General features: G+C 54.2%; 2 protein-coding genes, 1 long non-coding RNA gene and 1 other non-coding gene across 6 annotated transcripts in view; 3 read left to right on the plus strand and 1 right to left on the minus strand.

Moving 5' to 3' along the window:
• Positions 1-3,933: 3,933 nt before the first annotated feature.
• Positions 3,934-4,004, plus strand: TRNAG-CCC (transfer RNA glycine (anticodon CCC)). Its single transcript has one exon. It is a non-coding gene; the product is annotated as a tRNA-Gly (tRNA).
• A 131-nt stretch (positions 4,005-4,135) lies between these two features.
• METTL26 (methyltransferase like 26) lies at positions 4,136-8,139 on the plus strand. The gene is made up of 6 exons (XM_077316859.1): positions 4,136-4,394; positions 4,864-5,023; positions 5,966-6,025; positions 6,589-6,656; positions 7,128-7,206; positions 7,752-8,139. Exons 1-6 carry the CDS (start codon positions 4,198-4,200, stop codon positions 7,797-7,799), a joined length of 612 nt encoding a protein of 203 aa, XP_077172974.1. The 5' UTR covers positions 4,136-4,197; the 3' UTR covers positions 7,800-8,139.
• A 2,368-nt stretch (positions 8,140-10,507) lies between these two features.
• Positions 10,508-22,821, plus strand: part of LOC143827524 (uncharacterized) — a 30,293-nt gene continuing 17,979 nt past the window's right edge. The window contains exons 1-2 of one of the 3 annotated variants that reach the window (XR_013227341.1): positions 10,508-10,861; positions 21,035-21,189. This is a non-coding gene — a long non-coding RNA (uncharacterized LOC143827524). The remainder of the gene's footprint in view (positions 10,862-21,034; positions 21,190-22,821) is intronic. The other 2 variants (XR_013227339.1, XR_013227340.1) reach the window with 2 other exon arrangements.
• On the minus strand, positions 13,661-18,821 carry WFIKKN1 (WAP, follistatin/kazal, immunoglobulin, kunitz and netrin domain containing 1). Its single transcript, XM_077317127.1, has 2 exons — positions 17,357-18,821; positions 13,661-15,652 (listed from the first exon to the last, which is right to left on the minus strand). Exons 1-2 carry the CDS (start codon positions 17,600-17,602, stop codon positions 14,159-14,161), a joined length of 1,740 nt encoding a protein of 579 aa, XP_077173242.1. The 5' UTR covers positions 17,603-18,821; the 3' UTR covers positions 13,661-14,158.

Here is a 22,821-nt window from a genome sequence, read left to right on the forward strand (position 1 = left end):
CCCCGCCGGATCGCAGCCCTCCGGGGGCAGCCCGGGAAGCGCCTCCACGCGCTCGGCCCGGAACAACGCAGAGCTGCTGCCAGCCCGAGTGGGCGACGCTAAGGCGGCCGGGATCCTTCTGGCGCGCCCCGTCCCGTGGCCAGGCGAGACCCTGGCTCCCTTGGCTTCTCCATGGGCTTTGGAGGGGGGAGTTGTGGGCTCCCCCCTGCTCGGTCAATTAAAACCCGTTCATTTGTGCCTCCCGGAGTGCCTAATTCAGCTCATGTACCATGTGTCAGTGCAAGGAGTTGTGCCAGTCATAGAATCACAGAATCATAGAGTCGGAAGGCTCCATACAGGCCATCTAGTCCAGCCCCCTGCTCTACGCTGTCAGTGCTTTCTGCAGCAGTGGCCTGCCGTCCACGCACCAACCCAGCTGGGCTTTGAGATCGGGCTATACCTGCTGCTTTCTTTGCCTTTTCAGCCGTAAAAACGATACTTGCTTTTGTGGGATTTTCCAAGCTGAGTGGCCGTGGCAGTCTGGTAGTTTTAGCCCCTGCTGTTTGGCCAGGAACTGGCTGGCATTTTCAGAGGTAGGACACGCAAGACTGGAATCTCTCCACACCAAAGTGTGGAGTGTGTGAACAGTCGCTGGCCATTTAATTTACTTCTCGGGTGTACGTGTAGTCTCACATTCCAGGATCTCTGGGAATCTTCCAGGGGATAGACTGAAGCTAGGAAGCTCCTGTGTCTGGGTGGGGTTCATTAGCAAGTCCATTAGGAAGTGTTTTCCTATGTCTGGGTGGAGTTCATTAGCAACTCCATTAGGAAGTGTTTTTCCCTGTGTCTGGGTGGAGTTCATTAGCAAGTCCATTAGATAAGACAGGCAAGACCAGTTGACTCTGGCCATTAAAGCCTTCAACAATCTATATACAATACATGAATTTTAAAAGAAACAACCACCATATAAACAGAGAAAAACCAAAGTTATATCTATTGCTGTCTTCTTAAAGGCCCTGCAGAGTTGTTCTCTAGACAGAGGAAATATCCACCTGCTGGCTTATTGTGTAGCTGGTGGTAAAAGCAGGTTTCTAACTGTTACCCTTTGTTTAAATAACCGGGTTAGTCCTGAGAAAGATCTCACTTGGAATACCGTATTTCCTCTAAAGGAACGTGGCCCTGAATGTTAGACGAGCCTCCTGAAAACGTACTGAGCCTAGAAGGCCGGCGACAGACAGATTGGCAAGTGGGTGGCACAAATCAACATGTTTTAATTGGCAACCGTGACAATGCCTTTTGTGGGGGGAAAGGTGCCTTCCTTCTCCAGCTTCACCTTTGTTCTCACTAGCGCAATCCACAGGAAGGCGCACTGGCAGGTAAACCTGTCTGTTTGCTTGGCTGTCGGACTTCGAAGGACAGCCTGGGAGGACACGCAAACTGACAGCTAGGAACATACATATAATTAGACCTTTCATCGAGTAACATGGAAAAGACAACAGGATCTCACCAGACAATGTCTTCTTCCTTATGTACTTGTCCACTCTTTGTCCAAGGAGCTCAGAGGGGCTCCTTGCTTCCTTTTTTTGGGGGGGGAGTGTGAAGACAAGCAATAATACAATGGTGGCATCTCTTCAGAGCAATCTTGCACAGTTAATCCAGTTTCTATTAATTGCACAGGGCTTAAATTTGCAGTAATTTGGTGGGAAGATTTTTCTCCAGGTGAGACTGGCCAGGCATTCTGGTTGTTTTTTTTTTCCGGGGGCATCTTCTAGACATGGAATTGGGGTCCCTGTGGGTGAGCAGGTAGTGGTGAATCTACAGCATTCTGCAGGGGGTTGGACTAGATGACCCTTGAGGTCCCTTCCAACTCTGTGATTCTATGATTGACCCATGAGTGGCATCTCTAGCCCTCTATCTGCTATGCCACACCAGGGGAGTCAGTGTACCCTGTCTTTGGCAGGGAAGGAGAAATTGCAGTGCCGAGGCTTTTATCCCGTTGCATTTTTACATCCCTGCTCGCTTTTTTGTGTTGATGACCACACTTCTCCGTGATGACTTGGCATTTTGGAACGTCAGAAATGTTCTTTTGGAACAGTATCCTGCCCCCGCCCCGGAGCTGCACATCTCATGTGTTCGGTGGTGCCTTCATAGAAGCCCCGCTGATGCTTCATGCCAAGCATGCACAAGGATAATTGTGTGCCACTTAAAATTGTTTCAAACCTGGGGAAGGGATCCTCAGGAATCGCGGCTCTCTACAAAAGCCGGAGATTGCAAATAAAGGATTCTTTGCATTTCCCCACAAAAAGATACAACTGGCATTTTTAATCCAAAGCCCGTCATAATTCTAAAATCACATTTCTGGGTGGTTTAAATGGTTTCGGGAGATTTGATTCTTCCGCTCCCCACCCCTTGAAGAAAGAACGTTTTTATGGGGCCGAGCTGTACAACTGGAATCTGGCCAGCTGTAAATCTTATTTGCGCTGGAATTCAGGAAAGTTCCAAGGTCGGTCTCTTCCTACAGCGTGGGCTTGTTGACACGGACGAGTTGGGGGCAGAGGTGGCAAACATGTACTCAGAGATTTGCTTAAGCAATGAGGACGCGTTTGTACAATCTGGGTGCAGGGGGAGGGAGGGGCCGGCTGTCTTCCCCACATCCGAAGAACGCTACTGAAAATGAAATCCAATGATATTTATTGTTAGCCGTGCTCTTTTCAACGCGAGTCTTATTAGAATGAATCCTGCAAGACCCACATTCGAATCCCCACTCTTCTATGGAAGCTTGCAGGCCGGTCAGCCAGCCTCGCAGACCTGGATAATCCAGTCAATCCAGTTCCCTCAGATCTTGGACTGGGAAGCTAAACAGGGCTGGTATTTGGACCCCCAAGGATTTGGGTGGCCGTTCCTCCTCCAGAGGACACTAGAGGTCATGACACAGAGGCAGGCAATGTCCTCTGAATGTCCCTTGCCTGACTGAATGTCCCTTGCCTAATTTAATTTCATCTGAATATCTCCCCACTGATGGTGCAGTTGTTGTTGTTGTTATGTGCGAAGTCGTGTCCGACCCATCGCGACCCCATGGATGGTGCAGTACCTGTGGGTAAAGGTGAAGGAAATAATTCCTTCCGAAAGTGGAAATCCATGTTATGACTGCGCTTTTGTCGTTTTGGATCAACCAGGTTGACATAACCCATGGTGAGCTTTGAGCTCGCCGGAATGCAGGCTGCATTCAGTTTAAAAAATTGGGGGGGGGGGGGGGTTGAGAAGGTTCTGCTGTGGGGAGATGGAGGGGTTCACTTTCCTAGGGCCTGGAAATCCAGTGGGTCCAGGGCCGATCCGTTCCTGCGATGCGGTCCGCTTCCGTCTGTTCAGAAGCGCCATGCTTTGCAAAATGTTAATAGTAAGGGTCGAAAATTGGACTGTTTATAATGCGTGCCTTGAAATAAAGATAATGGTAGTTTTTCCAGTTTTTTCCCAGATTAAGGGGGGGGGGAGGTAGGAATGTTGATGAATTGTCCTGAAATTAGGTTCCGAATCAAATGCAACGCAAATAGGCTTGCTGTTCCCTGAAACTTGTCTCCCCTTTTTTATTAATATTTTATGCAATATCCTGCATTAAGATCCCTAAACCTTTGGTTTTTTTTTTTAAAGATTAGATAAAGTGGGGTTTCATGGTGCATTTTGAGCCAGGCATCTTGGAAGGTTTTGGAGCAGGGGTAGTCAACCTGTGGTCCTCCAGATGTCCATGGACTACCATTCCCATGAGCCCCTGCCAGCGTTTGCTGGCAGGGGCTCATGGGAATGGTAGTCCATGGACATCTGGAGGACCACAGGTTGACTACCCCTGCTCCCACCCTCCCCCGCCCAGAGAACAAGGTAGAATTTCATTGCAGTCGAGTTCCTCCAGGGGGCTCCTGGTGCCTTCATATGCACCGCCAGAGCCCGCTCTTCCCAGCCGCGCCGCTGGTGTAGTGGTATCATGCAAGATTCCCATTCTTGCGACCCGGGTTCGATTCCCGGGCGGCGCAGGAATTTTTTTTTTCCTTTCCCAATTGCGCTCCTAAATTGATGGCCATTGCACGGACGTCGTCACTCCTGCAGCATCCTCGCTCCGGGCCTGGCTACGGCAGGGCCGCCTCCAGATTTGCAGAGCGCCCTCCCATTGGGCGCCCTCCCACGCGCTGCCTTCTGGGGCGTGTAGTCTTCCTCCCGGCGGGCAGCATGATCGTGGCGGCGGCGGCGGACCGCAACAAGGAGCCCATCCTGCGGGTGCTGCGGCGCTACGTGGGGCCCGGCCCGGCGCGGGTGGAAGCGCTGGAGGTGGCCTCGGGCTCCGGCCAGCACGCCGCCCACTTCGCCCAGGCCCTGCCCCACGTCGCCTGGCAGCCCTCCGAGGTGGACGCCAAGGGCCTGCGGAGGTACGACGGGCCGGCCTCCCGGGCGCGGCGGGAGGGCTCCCGCGGGGAGGTGGCACCCCGGGGCCCAGGCTGCAGAGGTCAGCCCCTTGGAGGAGAGGGATGCTTGGGAGGGGGCTCCTCCTAGGTCCCTCCTTGCCCCAAATCTCGTTCCCAGCTCCACCCCTCAAAGTCTCCAGGCCTTTCCCGACCCAGAGGTGGCAACCCCAGTTCCCCTGGAGAAGAGGGCTACTTGGGAGGGAGATCCTCCGAGGTCCCTCCTTGCTCCATATTCCGTCCTCTCCTGGCTCCACTCTGTGCAGGCACACGAAAGCTCCCGCCTTGAATAAATCTTTGCAGGTCTGACTTAATGGTGCTATCGGACTCTGTTTTTGTTGCAGTATTCCAAGAAAGGCACGAGGTTTGCCCGGGTGCCTTCTCCAAGATGCTCTTACCCACTCACCGGTTCCTTTTTCTCTTTCTCTCTCTGTAGCATCTCTGCCTTCACGAGGGCACTGTGCCTCCCCAACGTCAAACCGCCCATTTTCCTCGACGCGTCCCACAGTTGGGAGACATGGGGGCTTCAGCCCAGTTCTGTGGATCTCATCATCAACATCAACATGATGCATATTTCCGACATCCGCTGCACTGAGGTGAGCAGCTCCTTCTCTTCCCGGGGAGGGATTTGGGGCCCTAGGGCAGGGGCCCGGCTGAAGGTTCCCGGTTCATCCCCTGAATTTTCAGCTTCCAGCAAGATGGAAGTCTCTAATTCTGTCAGCGCTGTTGCTTCCCCATAGGCATCGGGAGTTAGTTCATGCAGTGGGTTGCTTTGGAGGAGGCCCTGAGGGTCTTGGGTTCAAATCCCGGCTCTGCCATGAAGGGCCTGTGACCAATGGCCTATCTCACGGGTGGCCAGACTGTGGCTCTCCAGATGCCCATGGACTACAAGTCCCATGAGCCCCCGCCGGCATTGAATTGAGGACCATAAATATCTCATAGGGCTCTTAGAAAGATATCCATGGACTACAATTACCATGAGCCCTGCCAGTGCAGCCAGTTGGCAGGGGCTCATAGGAAATGTAGTCTATGGACATCTGGAGAGCCACAGTTTGGCCACTCCTGGTATATTATTATTATTATTATTATTTGGATTTATATCCCGCCACTCCCCGTAGGCTCGTGGCGGGTCACAGCAGTCCTATCCCCATTAAAATACCCATTAAAAGACTTTAAAACAATCCCAACATGGCGGAACTTATTATTCCCACCCCTGCTATCAGAGCAGCAGGGAGGGTGGGAAGGAGATGCTATTGAGACTCTTAGCAGCTCTCTTGGGCCTCAGGCATCCATCCCACCACCTTCCTGGTAGTTTTAACTGGAGGTGGTAGGGGTTGACCTGTGGACTTTCTGCCTGCAAAATAAGAGCTCTTCCAGTGAGCCACAGCCCCTGTGGAGATCTCTACTGCAAGATCCTGCATGTACTCCACCATTTCCTCCAAGGTGTCCTGGAAATTCTTTCTGGCTTTCAACGGGGCTTTTTAATGTATATTTCTCCCTCCCTTTGTCTCCTTTCCATCCCCATTCCGTCCTTGCAGGGCTTGTTCAAAGGAGCCGGGAAGCTGCTGAAACCAGGCACTGTGATGCTCACCTATGGGGTAAGCTATCCATGGGGTCAGGTGCAGCTGGGACAATCTTTTGGTTATTAAGAGTGCTGCTGAACGGCCAAACTGTGCGCGATGGGCATGCGGCTGTGTGATACACACGATGAATCCTTCCTTCCCCTTCCCCTTCCCCTCTCCCTCATGCTTGGTCCACTGAGAATCAAAGATGACCAAGTATGTTGCGTAACCATGTGAGAAAGTTCCCCTGTATTTCTCAGGGCGTTTTCTCCAAAAACCCCTCAGTATGGCTCTTCTTGGGTGCATCGCAAGAAAATTTCCCCCTTGTGTCTGGGGTATGCCTTTGTCTGAGAGCCAGCATGGTGTCGTGGTTAATTCCCCACTCCCCCTCCCCATGCAGCCAGCTGGGTGACCTTGAGCCAGTCCCAGTTCTCTCAGAGCTCCCTCAGCCCCACCTACCTCCCAGGGTGTCTGTTGTGGAGAGGGGAAGGGAAGGTGATCGTAAGTCGTCTTGAGACTCCTCTGAGGGGTGAAAAGTGGAGTACTAAACCCAGCCCCTTTTCTCCTTTTTCTTCTTGCTTCTCCCCCGTGGTCTCAAGCCTTACGCGATCAATGGCTGCATCACCCCCCAGAGCAACGTGGACTTTGACCGCAGCCTGCGGGAGAGGTGAGAGGGGGCCGGGCTGGGTCTCAGAGGGGATCCCCTTGCAGGGGTACAGATCCCCCCCCCCCCCCGGCGGAGGATTGGGGCTTGGGCATTCCACTGGCACAAGCAACGTTATGCTTGGAAAGGAGCACAGCTGGGGGAACTGGTTCTTTTTTCCTCCCCCTCCCATTGTTTTTTGCAGGGGGGGGCTCAACCCAGTCTCTAGGGGAGAGGGAGGGAGGGGTTGCGTGTTAAGTTGTCTTTTGGTGACCAAGATCTGATTGCTGGCGGTAACTTTGGGCCTTGACTTTGGGCACCTCCTTTTCAGGTCACCACCTCTCGTGTGGGGAATCAAAGTTTTTAAGTGGGTATCAGCGGTTACAACTCTGAGCGGAACACTGGTCTGGGGGTTTTGGGAGGACTTTTTTTTTGGGGGGGGGGGAGGCACGCGGGTAGCACCCCGGTGTGTGAGACTCTCCTTTTTCCTTTCAGAAATCCCGCTTGGGGCCTGCGGGACACGGCTTTCCTGCAGCAGCTGGCCGAGGTCAATGGGATGCAGCTGGAGACGATGGTAGGTCAAGGAGGGATTGGATGGGATGGGAAACCGCATGGCTGGGAAGGCCTCCATTCTTTTGCCAAGCCTTGAGTGGTACTGGCCTACCCTGGGGTCTGTAATGCAGTGGTTTCCTACCCACCTCTCAAGTAGCTAAATCCCTAGCTGGGAACAGAATCCCTCCCTCCCTTCTTTCCATTTCACTCCTTCCTCCTCCCTCCCTCCCTTCTCTTCTATCTTTCTCCCTTCTCCCTCCCTCCCTCCCTCTTTCTCTTTTCCTTCCTTCCTTCCTTCCTCCTTCCCTCCCTCCCTCTAAATGCTGGTATAATATTGGCTTGTGTGGGGAAATGAAGCCAATTTACGTCTGAGACTTGACGGGCCTTGTTGGGAGTTTGTAACAGGAATGGAATTGGCATCTCCCTCTTTGGCAGTTCCTTCCCACCAAGCTGACCCGCTGGGTTCGGTGCCCATGGGGGGGGGGTGTCGCAGGGTGTTCTTTGTTTTCTGCCTGTGACCCAACCGTGCCTCCCACTGCCAACAGACCCTGGGCTTTCTCCTTCCAGGTGGACATGCCAGCCAATAACAAGTGCCTCGTCTTCCGGAAACCGTGAGCTGCCCTGGGATGGGGCCCGGTGTCCGTGTCTGTTCTGGCTGCAGTTCGACCCTGGCTCCATCTCTGTGCTCCGTAGCCAGCCGGGAGAGATACTGGGCTGGTTTCCGCCTCCCCGGCTGCTGCTGGGGCCGGCCACCTGAGGCTGCTCATCGCGATTTTGCCGCCGGAAGAAGAGATTTGCCCGTACCCGGAAGATTTGCTTGTGAATGCGGGTGAGGAAGGGGACCGCTGGAAAGGGAGAGGTTGGGATGCTGTTCTTGGGCCAAAGCCCTCTCCTCTTGCTTGCTGCCGTCTTGCTTGCCCCAGTCGGATTAAAGGCCAATGGCACCCTCTCGGTTTTCCAGTCCGCTGCTCTTTCTTCCCAACCGCAAAGGGGTACGAAAACACAAGGAAGAGCCCTGCTGGATGTGAGCAGGCATCTGTTCTCTGGCCCCTCAGGTCGGTTGAACTCGCCACCCCTGGGCCCGTGAAACCCGTTCCCCTTCGAAAGTCCCCGTTTCTCCAGCCTTTCCTCCTCGGGACTGCCCCAATCATCCCCTGGATCAGACATGCTTGGGGGTTCCCACTGACCTTCCATGGGCCAGGGGTATCATCTGCCCTCTGCCCCTTTCGGCTGTGCACAACAGAAGCTGCGAGAGGTGGGGGCCAGGTATGGGTGTCGGGCGCATCCACCATACACTGCTGCTCAGGGAAACCAAAAGGGCTGCCTTTTCCCTTCCTGGTCCATGCAGGACGGGAGAACAGACTGTGGGTTCAAGGCCCAGAGGGGGCATGGCGCAGGGCAGACTGGTGGGGCAGGAGAAGTCACTGAGCGTTTCAAACCGCGCCCAGCACCCACAGAGCGCAGTGGGAGGGCAGAGAAAGCCCCAAGCTGCCCGAGGAGCGATGGTCAGGTTACTGGGAAATGGACCCCTCCACCCTATGGAAGCCCGCTTCTCACCTTTCCTGTTATAACTTAGACACAGGAAGCAGGTAATATGAGATATGAACCCAGGAAGGTAGAACAGTTATGCAAGCAAGTTCGGCAATCCCCCTAAAGGGGCTTGTGGGAGTTGTAGTCCATGGGCACCTGGAGAGCCACAGTTTGCTTGAGGTTGGGTTGGCGTAGATGGCCTGTACGGCTCCTTCCCGCTCTAGGTTTCTATCCTGACATCATGCACACAAATACACTCACACGCAGCAGATGCTCACGCCAGATATCTTCAAGGATCTAGGACAGGGCTAGTCAACCTGTGGTCCTCCAGATGTCCATGGACTACAATTCCCATGAGCCCCTGCCGGCAGGGGCTCATGGGAATTGTAGTCCATGGACATCTGGAGGACCACAGGTTGACTAGCCCTGATCTAGGAGACTCAGGTTCAGATCTTGACCTTGCCACAGAAGCTTGCGGGGTGACCTTGGGCCGCCTGACCTACCTCGCAGGGAGGTTGTGAGGGTAAAATGGTCCGCATAATTGCCATGCTCACGAGAGAGAGAAAGGAGCCGGCGGAGATCCAGGAAGGCCTCCAGGAGCTGCAGGTGAGTGCTGTCTCACAAGAACACTGCAACAATGAAATAGCGGGCAGGAATAGGTCAGCCACTTTGGTTTTGCCGCCACACCAGTTTGAAAACTCAGCAGCAGAGTTTGCAGGACAAAGAGGGAAAGAGGCTCCCCAACAGGGGTAGCGTGCAGGTGGGGGGGCCCAACAGAGCCCGTTGATAGCCTGAGCGAGATGGCTAGCCCTTCTGAATCTCTACCTCACAGGGTTGTTGTGAGCAGGACTCTAATGCGGCTGGGATTCTTCAGGCGCTCACCTGCAGATCTGATATTAAAGGCTGCCTAGTCATGCTATCCCACCTCCATCCCTTAAGGGGTAGGCAAACTTGTTCTTCTCAACCTCCCCCCACCCCTGAAAATCCCTTCACTCCTCTGAGAAAACAAGACAGGAGAGGAATAAATTGGCCACTTCAGGCCATCTTGGTCCAGCCCTTCCTCAACAGAAACTCCACGCAAGCAGAAAGCTAGCAGCGCAGGCCGAAGAAAAAGGAAATTTGTTTTGCCTGCTCTCTTAATTAAATAGCTGCTTTTCTCAATACAAAAGGTGAACTGGATCTTTAAACCCCCAACCTAATTGGAGGAGGAAACCCTCATGCCTCCTTTGAGTCAAACCTCGCTTTTTCCTCAGCCTTCCAGGGAACAAAGACAGCCTCTTCAGGGCCCACTTGTTCTTCCTCACCTCCTCAAATGCAAAAACGAGGGAGGGGGATGTGCAATCCACCATCACCCCCACTGTCCTGAGTGGTCGCCCAGCTCCTGGTTGGGAAAAGACCTGGGGATTTGGGGGATGGACCCAGAGGAGAGTGGGCTTTGGGGTGGGGAAGGTTTTCATTAGGGTATAATGTCAGAGTGGCCATTTTATTCAGGTCTGGAAATCCTAAGGCCATACAATTGGAAGGGGCTCTATAGGTCATCTAGTCCAACCCCCTGCTCATGTCAGGAGCAGCCAATCCCAGCTCTCCAGACAGGACCTGGGGGTTATGCAAACAGGAAAAAGGAAAACTCTGGGGGAATGCAGCGATGCAGCGGGAGCAGTCCGTAGATAAATGTCCACGGATGAACTAAATATAATAAGCGCTCCATAATATAGAACCACCAAATACAGAAAACCCCTTTTCATGCAGTGTCCTTGTTTCCAAAAAGTGCTATCAAATGGATAAATTTTAAACAATGTTTGTATTGCTTACCTCAGTGGCCTCTGCTTGTTTTTGACCTTGAGAACACCTTGTTTTCACTGACATGTACATTTTAATATTGACATACATAAAACATATACATCTAGCCTTTGGCCGATGCCGCCTTTTGCAGCACTGTTCTGACATTCCACACAGGGCCTTTGTATGACAAGCTAGCAACTTTTCTAGGGCTTAAGCATTTGTGACTGGGCTGCGGTCATGTCTCTTTAAGCCAGTTTGCAGCCCAGCTGCAGCCTATTGGGCTTTTAGAGAGCTAGCTCCACAGTGGCAGGGTGGAGAGTGCATGCCTTTGGGCCTCGTGCCCACTTGCAAGACCTTCCAGACCTGTGAGTATGTCTCTCAAATGCCTGTATTTAAACGGATTCAATCAATTTTCTAATACCTTTTGGGTTTTTTTTTGCACGAGGCCGAGATTATGAGCACATTGGAGGGCAGCAGGTCGTGTATAACGGGTTTTGGAGACTCAATTTGTTATCAGGAAGTTGTTTGTAGTCTGTTAAACTTTTTTAAAGTGGATACTTTCGGGGAGATGCTTGCTTTGCAGATAATTGAAAAGGGCTAAACCGAAATTATCCTAGTTTATGAACGTGCTTTGCCTGGTCACTGTTATTTTTCTTGCTATTATGGTCATTTGTTGGGGTTTTGTGCCAGTCGGTAACTATGTATTGGTGGCGCTTGTTCAAAATGTATCCGTCGGAGGTATCTGCATTATGCAATGCTGACTTGGTCCTTCCATCTATGTACTACTCATATTTATGGAATTCAATGCATTTCCCCGGAGTTTTCCTTTGCCTTCTTGGTATGGCTTACCTCTATGGCCTCTGCTTTGTTCGCAGCGATAGTGGGTTCATAACCCCTCTCGCGCGCTTCCGCCGGCTTCCTCTTAGAACCGGAAGTGTTGGATTGCTAGTTAAGCGGCTGCTTTCTTTGTCCTCTTTGGCGCAGGCGCTTGGCGCTCCTTTAGAAGGGGCCCGGGCGGAAACTCGGGCTGCTTCCTCTTCAGTTCCGTTCAGGGCTTTCTCAGCCGCGCAGGGTGGTTTTGGGTCAGGATGGCGGTGGAGGCTAAACCTTCGCAGTCTTTGCGTGCATGAGAGGGGCTGGGGCTAGGGGGAGTCCTGATTCTGCCCCAGTTCCCTCTGTTTGCAAATGCAAGGGGCAGAGGGAGCAAGGAGCCATGGGCTGAACAGTGTGAGAAGGGGAGCCCAAAGGGCTTATGGGGGGGGGGGGGGATCCTGGTAACTGCACCGGTGCAATACCCTTTTTTTCCCCACGCGTGGCATCATCATTGCTAGAAAGAAAAATCATGTAAATCGCTCCTTTGGGTGTGCTTGAATCAGGGCATTCAGAGGGAAAACGAATGCACACGATTCTCTTGGTGGAATGTTTTGAAATCTTGGTTAATTCACCCTTGGCTTAGGCCTTTTAAAAGCCTTGCACATTGCATAAGCAGCCAGCCTCCTGCAGGGGGCTCTAGAACCAGGGAAGAGCTCCTCAAAGGGCGGTGGGCTAAAAAGGCTGCACGTGGGTCAATGGAATGGAACGACCCTAGAAGATTAAAAAGTTACCCCCTGCTGATTTTGGGGTGCTGTGGTTTTTAATATCTAATTTAGCTCCATGTATTGTTTTGTGTAAGGAATGAGCTGTTTGTCCAATGTAGAGAATGATGTAGAGGGCTTGATGACATTTCATGGCATATATAAGACTGGAAGAGTTGTGAATTTCCTGCATTCTGCAGAGGGGGTTGGGCTAGATGACCCTGAGGGGTCCCTTCCAATTCTATGTTTCTAAAAGGAACAAGCGAACGGACCCAAGATGGCATGGCTGGTGGTGTTAGGTCCAGTTACTGTGTTGGCATCTTGGTTGATTGCAGGTCCTGGTCCCATCCTCTTAGGAAGGGTGCCGCCGTGGGTGAGGAATTGTTTAAGGGTGGGAGGCTGGCTGTAGGCAAGGCAAAGTTTGCTCCTGACACTTGTGTGAGCGTCTGCCATGCTACCAACCATGCTACCAAGCTCTGTGAGTTTGTCCTCACATGCAACTACTTCAGATGTGAAGATTTATGCCTTCAGATCAGCGGCACAGGCAGGGGCACCCCCACGAGGTATCACAATATGCAAACTTTTTTGGAGGGTACTGGAGTCTCTAAACCAGGGATTCCCAACTGGGGTTCTGGGAAACTCTGGGGTTTTGCAAGGGAGGGCTGGGCGGCCTTTCCCAGAAGTTCGGATGGTCGCAGATATCACTTCTGGATCCCTTGGAGCCTGAAAAAAATCTCCTCCATGGCCAAAAGATTTAAAAATCTGCTTAACAGGCCTCTGTACAGAATTTTTAAAGGGGTGTGTGTAAAACTTCCAAACTAGTTCCTTCTCACTTTTCCCTGAATGTTTAAACTCTTTTAATGTTATTCTTCTATCTCATACCATTGCTAATTGGTTTTCATGGATTCAACAAGGCGCTTTTTGTATTATGTCTTTTACATAATCTTTTTTTGGGTGAGGAGCTAACCCCACCACCAAGCTCTCCCCTGCTGCTAAAGACCCTGTTCTGTTCCCTCCCCCTATAATCTCCCCCATGTAATTTGCAATACGCACAGAACCTCCTCCTAAAGAGTCACAGCAAGCAGCAAAAATACGCAAACACCCCCCTCCCCCCAATCCCATTCATAGATGTGACGCGGGACAATTCCCATCATTTCCATCTCTGTGTTTTTCTCCAGTCTGCAGGAAGAAACCCAGTTTTTGCTATCCTGGGACAGACAGGGAGCTCCCTCTCCTGGCTATAGTGGGAAAAGCAGTTCCCTGGCTTGTGTTTTCTTCTAACCTTGCTCCGTTTGTGGACTTTTAGCCATGACTAAAGGCAGAAAGCCCTCTTTATTTTCCATGGGGGTGCGTTGGGCATGCCCAGTCTGTGGCGTTAGTCATGTGCCCAAGCTCATTCCACAGGGAAGCAGGGGAATGCTTGGCATGACACAGGGTTGCCACTGAAGATAGCATCCCTGTGTAGACCCCTCCTCCCTGTCCTTTCCTGTCCCACCCACTTCCTACAACACACCTGACGGCTGCCAGCAAAGGTGTGTGAGGGGGGCACCAGACCACGCCCCATGATGTACAAAAACGCTTGATGCTGCGTTTACTGTAAGGCAAAATAACGATAAAATCTTTATTTTTAAAAATCCATGCAAAACCCAGCTGCAGACTCCCCCTCGCCCTGCCCCAAACAGCAAATCCCCCAAAAGGCAAAAGGACACAGGTGGATGACGACAGCCATGCCTGGGGCAGAGGGGGAATCGTAAAAGTCCTTTTAATTTTACGCAAGCCAGATACGGGCACAAAGAGATAAATTACAGCTCACACGAAAACAGACGAATAGGTAGTTACAAGCACGGTGGAGCTCGCTATCACAGAAGATCGATAATAAATGCAAAATGTTCAGAAAAGAGAGGCTGGACCACGGAGCCGGCTCACGGCATCGGCGTTCATTTTTGTCCATCCCTTCAGAGATGCATGACGTTTCTAAGAAGTTCAACGAGACCTGATTTGGCATAAATGTACGGAGGGGTGGGGGGTGGTCCAAGATTTTTCGGGGTGGTGGGGCCCTCCCTCGTGCAGGGTGGACCGCCACCGACCCTAGTCCCGGAACCGGTCGAGAAGCTCACAGGTCCTCTTCTCCAGAAGTTCTTGGATCTTCTTGACGCGCTTGTCGTTGGCGGCCCGGACGTAGCTGTCGGAATCGAGGACGGCCATGCCGTCGTGCACCTCCCCCATGATGACCAGCGGCCCGTCCTCGGCGGTCATGTTGGGACAGGGGCAGCTCCAGTCCATATCCGACAAGGTCACCTCCAAATACTTGATGTCAAAGAACCGGAGGCCCATCTTCTCGTCCTTCAAGATGTCGTCCAGGGCGAAGCGGGCGATGCCGGAGTCCTGCTCTTCCGCAACCTCCATGAGCCGCCCCACGATGGCGAAATCGCTGCGGCACAAGCTCGACACCATCTTGCTCTTCAGGCGGCAGGCCTTGCAGCGGGACGTCTTGAGGAAGGGGCAGACGTCCTCGCAGCTCTCCTTGCTGTCAAAGTTGTTCTCGTTCCCTTCGCAGCCGCCGTAGATGAAGGAGTGGCACCGTTTCACCAGGCGGTTGTAGGCCCAGCGGGGCTCCCAATCCTTGCAGGGGCCCTGCACCACGGGGAGGGAACACGGGTCGACGACGTTATCGGCGCAGGCCAGGCGGCACTCCTCGTAGGTGTCGAAGCGGTTCCGGTTGCCACTGCACCCTCCGTAGCGGAATGTGACACAGGACCCCTTCTTTGAGTCAAAATGCCAGCGGACTCGGGGGGCCTCGCAATCCCGTTTATCCGGTTCCTTCAGGCACTCTCCGGGAGGGAGCCGCGAGGTTCCAGGCGCCCTCGACTCCCACCCGGAGTGCTCCCTCTCGACCACCGAAAGAGGGAAGTCTGCTCGGAGGAGGCCAGCGGCGTTCCGGGCGGTGCAGGTGTAGACGCCGGCATCTTCCGGCTGCGCGTTGTAGACCACCAGCTGGCCAATGTTGGTCACCACCACGTTGCCGTACATCCGGTCAGGCCGCATGATGAAGTTTTCCTGGCGGTCGCTCTGCTTTTCCCACGTGATCTCCGGGCGCGGACGCCCGCTCACATCGCAGTGGAAGCTGACAGTCCCGCCCACGTAGACGGACCGGTGGAAAGGGTTATTGTAGAGCGCCGGAGGGATAGGGGCCTCTGCAGCCGCCCCGGGCGTCGGGCGGGCCGTCGTCTCCGTGGGCGCCGGGCTGGCGTCGGGCCAGGCGAAAATGTACTTGCAGGGGACCACAGCCAGGCCGACGCCCCGGATGCAGGCCTCGGCGTCCATGTAGCACTTGTTGTAGTAGGTGAGTCCGTCGGAGGCGCAGGTGAAGTTGGGCTCCTTCTCGCACCTGTCTTTGCACTTGCAGACGGGCTGCCCGTCCCAGACGTCACAGTCCGAGCCCTGCTGCGTGCACACGAAGCTCTCGCACGTGGCCTCCCGGCCCAGCTCCGGCGACGACAGGCTCCCGTCGGCATAGCGGGCAGCCACACAGCTCCTCAGGCCGCAGACGTTGGTGCAGCATTTCTCAAAGCCTTCGCAGTCCTGCGGGGGAAGCGAGAACAAACACTTAGCCTCTCGCTCGGGTGTCCTACATAGTGCAGGGGGTTGGACTAGATGACCCATGAGGTCCCTTCCAACTCTATGATTCTCTGAATCTAGGTTTACAGCCTCTCCTTTGAACCAGGGGGCCGCTTCTTCAGAACACCACGACACCGTAAACCAGGTAGTCTCCAGGAGACTAAAATCGCCCTCTCACTCAGATTCCAGCCCTCTCCTTCCCACCGTCATCTCACTACACAAAGGCCTTTGAGTCCCTGACTCTAACCCCCACAGCACTAGGGCTGTTTTCATGTACTAAAGGTGTATGTTGCTTTCTCTCCTTTCCCCCTTCCCCCCCCCCCGGCAAGTCGCAGCCAGGCTGCTCACCCTTCCCGTGGTTTTAACAGCAAGAGATGTTCAGAGGCGGCTGACACTGCCCGCCTCTGCACACCCACCCCAGGCGCCCTCCACGGACCAACTAGGGCTGGCTTCTGGGACAGGAGCGAGATGTCAGAGCATCCAGAGCCCCGATAACCCCAGACAGGTAGCCCTGTTAGTTTGTAGCAGCTGAACACCGCATGAGTCCGTTGTGGTTTTAAAAAATGACCGCAGTGGTTCCTGCCCTAACCTTTCCCGGAGTCAAAGTCCCTCGGCCAGATGCTCAGGAGTGTACAAACATCCAGCTGATTTATGTCCCTCACAGACAGATTGTGCGGAAGGGGTTTAAAAAGAGGCGGGTTCAAGGCAGGACCCAGCCCAGACAGCCATCACTCTCAGCACTGTGCCTTCTCACCGCCACAAAACCCCTTGCCTGGGATGTGGGGCCTGTCCCTTCTCTGTCAATCCCTCCCCTCCTCCACGGCACCTGGAACTCAGAGGGCCCTATCCCCTTGCCCCCCACCATCCTGCATGGGGCCAGACCTCCTCCTGCACAGCTTAGAGCTGGCGGGAAGGAGAAAACTCCTTCCCCATAAACAGTCCCAGCTCCCAGGCTGCCTGCTCAGGGAGTGACCCAAAGGGGGTGGCCTGAGAGTAGCAACAGATAATGGGGAGGGGGGCATAAATTGTCCACATCGCAGCAAGCAACATCTTCAAAGGCAGAAGTGGAACAGGGGCTGTTCCCCTCAGCGCACCTTTTCACGCCTGCAGGGAAGGGGCTTCTGGATGGGCTGGGCAGAGATCTAATAAAGCAGCCGAGAATGTAGGGTATCTCTCTCTCTCCCCCCCCAGAGACACCTTCAGTTTGGTGGCAGCATCCCTGCCCCTATGCTACACCAGGGACCCCACACGTAGCATGTGCTGTATCCCCAAGCTACAGACCCTCCCATCAATGCCCCCTTTCACTGTTCCTTTTCCATAAAAAGGAAGAAGAGTTGGTTCTTATATGCCGCTTTTCTCTGCCCAAAGTAGTCTCAAAGCGGCTTACATTCGCCTCTCCTTTCTTCTCCCAACAACAGACACCCTGGAAGGGAGGTGGAGCTGAGAGAGCTCTGAGAACTGCTCTGTGAGAACAGCTCGATCAGGGCTGTGACTTGGCCTGAGGTCTCCGCGCTGGCTGCACGTGGAGGAGTAGGGAATCAAACCCAGCTCACCGGATCAGAAGCCGCAGCTCTTAAGGATCACACCAGGCCTGCGCTTTTGCATTTGGGGATCCCAGTGGCGCCCCCTCCCTCCCCTCCCCTCCCAGCCCAACGAGGCCACACTCACCCGGTCTGTCTGGCACTCTCTCTCGCAGGTGCTCTGGGCGTCCACCCAGAGGTTGGGGTTCAGCTGATTGGGGCACACGCCCAGGTGGCTGGTCTGGCTCGGCCGCAGGCTGGCCCCGTCTGCCAGGATGGAGAGCAGAGAGAGGATCACTGAAGGAAGCATGGGGTCCGGATGACGCTCCCAGCCCGGCCCCCGGAGCCGGCTCTCGCACCCGTCTCTCCTGCACGAGGCTCCTTTCCCCAGCATCTGTCTGTGGCAGCCTCCTCTGCAGCCCTGTCGTCCTTCTCCCCCACCCCAGTCAGGAGGGGGGGGGAGAGTCTTCCACTTTGCCTTGTGTGATAGACAAAACAATCACATTCGCAAAGAAGAGCAGAGGGGGGGGGGTGAGGAAGCAGGCAAGGTCTTGATTTAAATACGGCAATCTCTCCTCTTCTCCCCCCCCCCCTTAGCACAAACTCATCTCATTGCCCAAGTTGGCTCTCGATGTGCAGCGTCCGTCCCACGTGCACCTCTGCACCGCCAAAACCCTCCAAAAAGCAGCATCTCCCTAGGCGGACCCCATCCGTGGACGCTCCTTGCGAGACGGGGCTCTTGGTCAGGTCTGCTCCCTCCGCCGGCGCCTCCTTCAATTCAGCAGTTCTTAAATTCCCCCAAATAGGCGGCTGGGGGTGGGTGGGGTGTGTGTGTGTGTGTGAAAGTGTTGGTCCAGGTCAGAAGCAACCGTGCAAAAAAACCCCAGCTTTACCACGAAAAACAAGCCCAACGACCGCCATAAATGTAAATATCTGAAATCTCTCGACTTTTGGCTTCACCATTTGGGACTAACCCCCAGGCACGTCCAATCCCTGGCCAGTGCAAAGAGTTATAAAGCAGCTCAGGGGTGTGTGTGTGTGTGTGGGGGGGAGATAGGGGGAGAAGGGGGGGCTGTAACCTGAATCTCTTCCCCTCTCACTGATGCCGTCTGGGAGTTTGGAATGGAAGAGCTCCTGACCTCCCTCGCTCACCCTGTCTGGGTTGATCGGCTGGACAAACAGTGAGATCAAAGGGGGAGGGAGGGCAACCGGGAAGAGCCTTCCAAAAAAGAGAGAGAGAGAGAGACCCACCAAGCAGGGGGAATTCTTTCAGGATGAGAGAGCACCCGACGGCTCCCGGGCCACGAGAAAAGAGCCTGACCGTCCCTCGCAGGCCTCCGGCAAGCCCAGACTCCTTGAAAGGTCTCCAGAGGCATTTCAAGGACGGGGTTTCTTCATCCCCTCTCTTGGCTCCACACGTCTACACAGGGCACGGCTGCAATCTGCAGCCAAAACAGAAGGCGCTCGACTGGCGGATGGAGAATCTACGCGGACGGGGATCCCAGAGGCCTGAGCCTCCGCATACAGAGGCAGTGCACCTGAGTGCCAGAGGCAAGGACTGGGCTTCTACACAGCCACGTTCCTGGCCCTAGTGTCCTGGGGGGAGGGAAGCTGGCGTAGCACAAGTTGCTTTGAACACAGGTTGCTTTGCTGCTCTCTTATTGCTGGGAGAAGCAGAGGCCACCTGCCTGGAAGGGACACAAGAGCTAGACCGGAGAGCATGCAGAGGAGAAAGCCGAAGAGCCAAAATGATGGCAAAACCTACTTGCAAATCTCCTGTGGGGATTTTTGGTGTGGGGGAATACTTGGGCGTGGAATTGGGGTCTCTGTGGGTGGGCAGGTAGCTGTGAGTGTCATTAGACCTGTGAGTTTATACCAGCCTCAGACACAAGCTCCCCAACCGTATACACTTTCCGTGGGACTCATTCCTGCTCCATGGCCGCTTCTGATGGTTGGACCTCATGTCCGAGATCTGAGCAATGGGGACTTTCTGCCCACCCAGCTCTGCACGCTTCAGCGTGGTCCAGCTAGACAGAGGAGGAGCAGGAGGCCTCTCGATCCCTTGGCCAAACCCCCATAGATGAAAAGTACAGCAGGAGGGCCCCAACGCCACGGCCACACCGACGGCACGAGAGTCGAGCGAGGCCTCGGCCAGAACTGCACCGTCACCCGCGCACGCTGACCTTGGCGGGCTGCCGACCGCGGCACGTTCTCAGGTGTCCGGCAAGGGGATGCGGGGCAGGGGGTGACTGCGTTTGCAGCCTGCACCAAGCAGCTTATGGGGTGGCCGAGGAATCCGAGTCTTACGAGGACAGGCTGAGAGAGTTGGGCATGTGTAGCGGGGAGGAGGGCGAGGGGTGAAAGGGCAGCCGTGTCTCGCGACACAAAAGGTGGACATGTTCAAGAGGGGGCCGACTTGTCCGCTGCAGCTTTAGAGACGAGGAGGGGGAGCGATGGGTTCCAATTATGGGAAATGAGACTCTGTCTAAACATTAGAAAGCCTTTTCAGACGGGGAGGGCTGTTCGTAGATGGAATACGCTGCTTCAGAGGGTGGTGGAGTCTCCTTCGCTGGGAGTTTTTAGGGGATACTGGATGAGCCCCTGTCCGGAGGGTGTGAAAGTCCTCGAGGTGGTGGGGGGCTGGACTGGACGGCCCTCGGGGGTCTCGTCGAACTCTGTGCGATTCTGATTCTGCCGGATCGAGAGGGAATCTGGATCCAGAGCACCGGTACAAGGAGGACGGCCTCTCCCATGCTTATTTAAGCCAAACCCTGTTTCGTGCCCCTCTAGTCCCTACTGAGAAATAGAGCTTCCCCTCAGTGCCGTGGTCCCCACCCCATACTGAAGGCTCCCTAGAACTGCTCCTCACAGCCCAGTGTGACCTTGAGGACGTCTTTTTCAAACCATGCTGCCTCTGATGCCCGACCAAGACGTCTCCTGGATAAAATGCCAGGAACATCCTGGCAAGGGAGCCAACCAAGGGAACGAGAGCAAAGATCTCGGGTTACCCCCATGCCTATCAGATTAAAAGGGCAAAGTTGTGTTGCCTAAGCAGCCGTGAACCCCAGCACCTTTCCTTTGGAGAAGTAAGCCGGGGGGAGAAGAGAAGAGCCCAGCAGAAGGGAATTCTTGGGCAGCCTCTCGGCCCCAGCTGGCATGGAAGGGCTCGTTGAGGATGCCTGTCGTTCAGCCTCGCCAGTCTGGCAGCAGTTGGCAGAGTTAAAATAACTCCCCGCAGAGAATTGTGAGGTGTCTGTCGCTGGGAAGAATGACCCGCCAGCCTGACACTACGGCCGACCTGGGCCAGGGAAATTTGCACTTGGGCGTGGGGGACTTCCCAGTAACTAGATTGCATTAATCACGTTTGTCCACTGCAGGCAGCCTGGCTTGGGGGAAGCGTCTTTTTGAAAGGTACCTGTGATGAGAACAAATTAATGTCCCTGAATTACAGGCTATGGCTCAGGTGCCCCACCTCCCCAGTCTGCCTGGCATCTGTTATTTGTGCGTGGATGGTAGAGCAGGTATCGTCAGGGGATTCCTGCGACAGCGTAAAGCAGGGGTGGGCAAACTGGCCATCCAGATGTCCAGGGACTAAAATTCATGCTAGTCCATGGACATCTGGAGGGCCACAGTTTGCCCACCCCTGGCATAGAGGCTGCGACAATATGCACATCCCATACTGTGTCGCGTGAACGTAGAAAGCAATGGTCACGCATCTCTGCAGACCTCCTACACTGTGGGCTCTTGGGCAAAGTCCATATTGACCGCTGTGCTTTGGACAGAATGTGACATGATGTTTAAGGACTTTCCACCTTGTGTCTTGTAGGTTTCTGCACTACACGATTCCAGGCAACGGCTGATTCCTGAGCGTGACATCTTAGCTCCCACACTGGGAGGAGATACGGAAATGAACAAGGACTCCGGAAGAAGTTCCTGACAGTCAAAGCACTTCCTCAGTGCAAAGGGCTTCCTCGGGAGGTGGTGAGTTCTCCTTCTTTCGAAGTTTTTTTAAGCAGAGGCTAGATCATCATCGCATAGAAAGGCTGGTTTTATGAACTTTGGCAGATGGGGAGTGGGTGGGCGGGAAGGGGTGTGCCAGTGTTTGTCTCTTGCGGCCCTTCCTTGCATACCCGGGGAATTGCTGACTGCCACTGTGGGATGGTAGGTGAATTGCCTCCCAGCCAGGCTGGACGCTGGAAATTTTTGGTGTGGAGGATTACTTGGGCATGGAATTAGGGTCACTGTGGGTGGGCAGGTAGTTGTGAGTGTCCTGCATAGTGCAGGGGGTTGGACTAGATGACCCAGGAGGTCCCTTCCGACTCTATGATTCTATGAAGGAGGCAGTTCTTACCACATACGTCTTGAGTGCCCTATCAACATTGAAGCTGCACCATACCACTCCTTTGGGGTGTTTAGGGGTAGGAATGGTGCCTCTAGTATGACTTCTGGTTGAGGCCTGCGATCCTTCTCAGGAGCTTTGGAAGAACTGGCCTGGGTGGGAAGGTGTAGAATAACCTCTTGGGCTAAGGTGTGATCACAGCACCTGGGTTCTCCGCTTCTGAACGCTGGAATGGTGAGGAGTGTGGAGGTTAATGGTACGGGTGGGACGCGAATCAGATGGTGACCCAATAAAAAAATGTCCTCCTCCAGTATCCACACTCTCTCCACGCTGGTTTGCTGGCTTCACCCATCTTGTCTGAACAGTGACTGTGCCTTGAATGTGTTTGGCTCTCCTACTGTCGTTTCTTCTGGGTCCAGAGTAAGGCCTTCAGAAGCTGCTTGGGGAGGGCCAATGACCTAGAGCCACCCTGTCTGTTTAGATATAATCTGGCCGTGACGTCGTCCCTCCGAACCAAAGACGCGTCTCAAAAATGCACTCTGAAGCAGAGAAGGGCTAAGCAGATTGCTCTCACCCCCGGGGCACTGATAGTTAGAGAAACTTTCAGCAGTTCAGGGGTTCTCTCCAGGGCTGCTCCCCCACTGGAAAGACTGCAACCCCCTTCATTTGTGAAGATTTCTGTTCCTACCACTGTGACCAAGTCAGCTGTCTATCTGGGTTCCTGATATCTCGCAGGTAAGGGACTCTGTCAATGTGAAATGCCTCCACCACGACGTATCACCACCCAGTATGTACATCTTTCATATTAGGCCCTGGCGGCTGAAGGACATCAGGCAGGACATGGGGAATCTCATGGGAAAGTGACCCCCAATGCTCCCCCCCCTTCCACGCCTACCACTTTCTCCTCCACCTCCTTCTCCATCCAAGGTGTGTGCCACATGGACCCCTGTGCTCCCTTGAACAGGGCTGGCTCCTCCCTATGAATTCAGCAAGGGGTGGGGGTTCATGGGGGTTTCCTGCCCCGGGCACCAAAGTCTCCCCCAGCTACTTTGGCCTGGGCACATGCCCCCTCCCCGCAGCCTGGTGGACTCGCTCCAGTCCCTGCATCTCTCTCATTCTCCTAACGTTTCAAGGTTCTGCGAAGTCCCAGTAGGAATGTGGCATGCGTTGTGTTTGGGTTTCAGCGCTAAGATTAGAAAGCCTCGTCTGGGGCGGGAAGCTTTCACGGTGCCCCGGCCAGCAAATATTATTGCTCACTGTGCCGCTCTTGAGAA

Source organism: Paroedura picta, chromosome 17 (genome assembly GCF_049243985.1).
Source record: "Paroedura picta isolate Pp20150507F chromosome 17, Ppicta_v3.0, whole genome shotgun sequence".
Lineage (NCBI taxonomy): Eukaryota > Metazoa > Chordata > Lepidosauria > Squamata > Gekkonidae > Paroedura > Paroedura picta.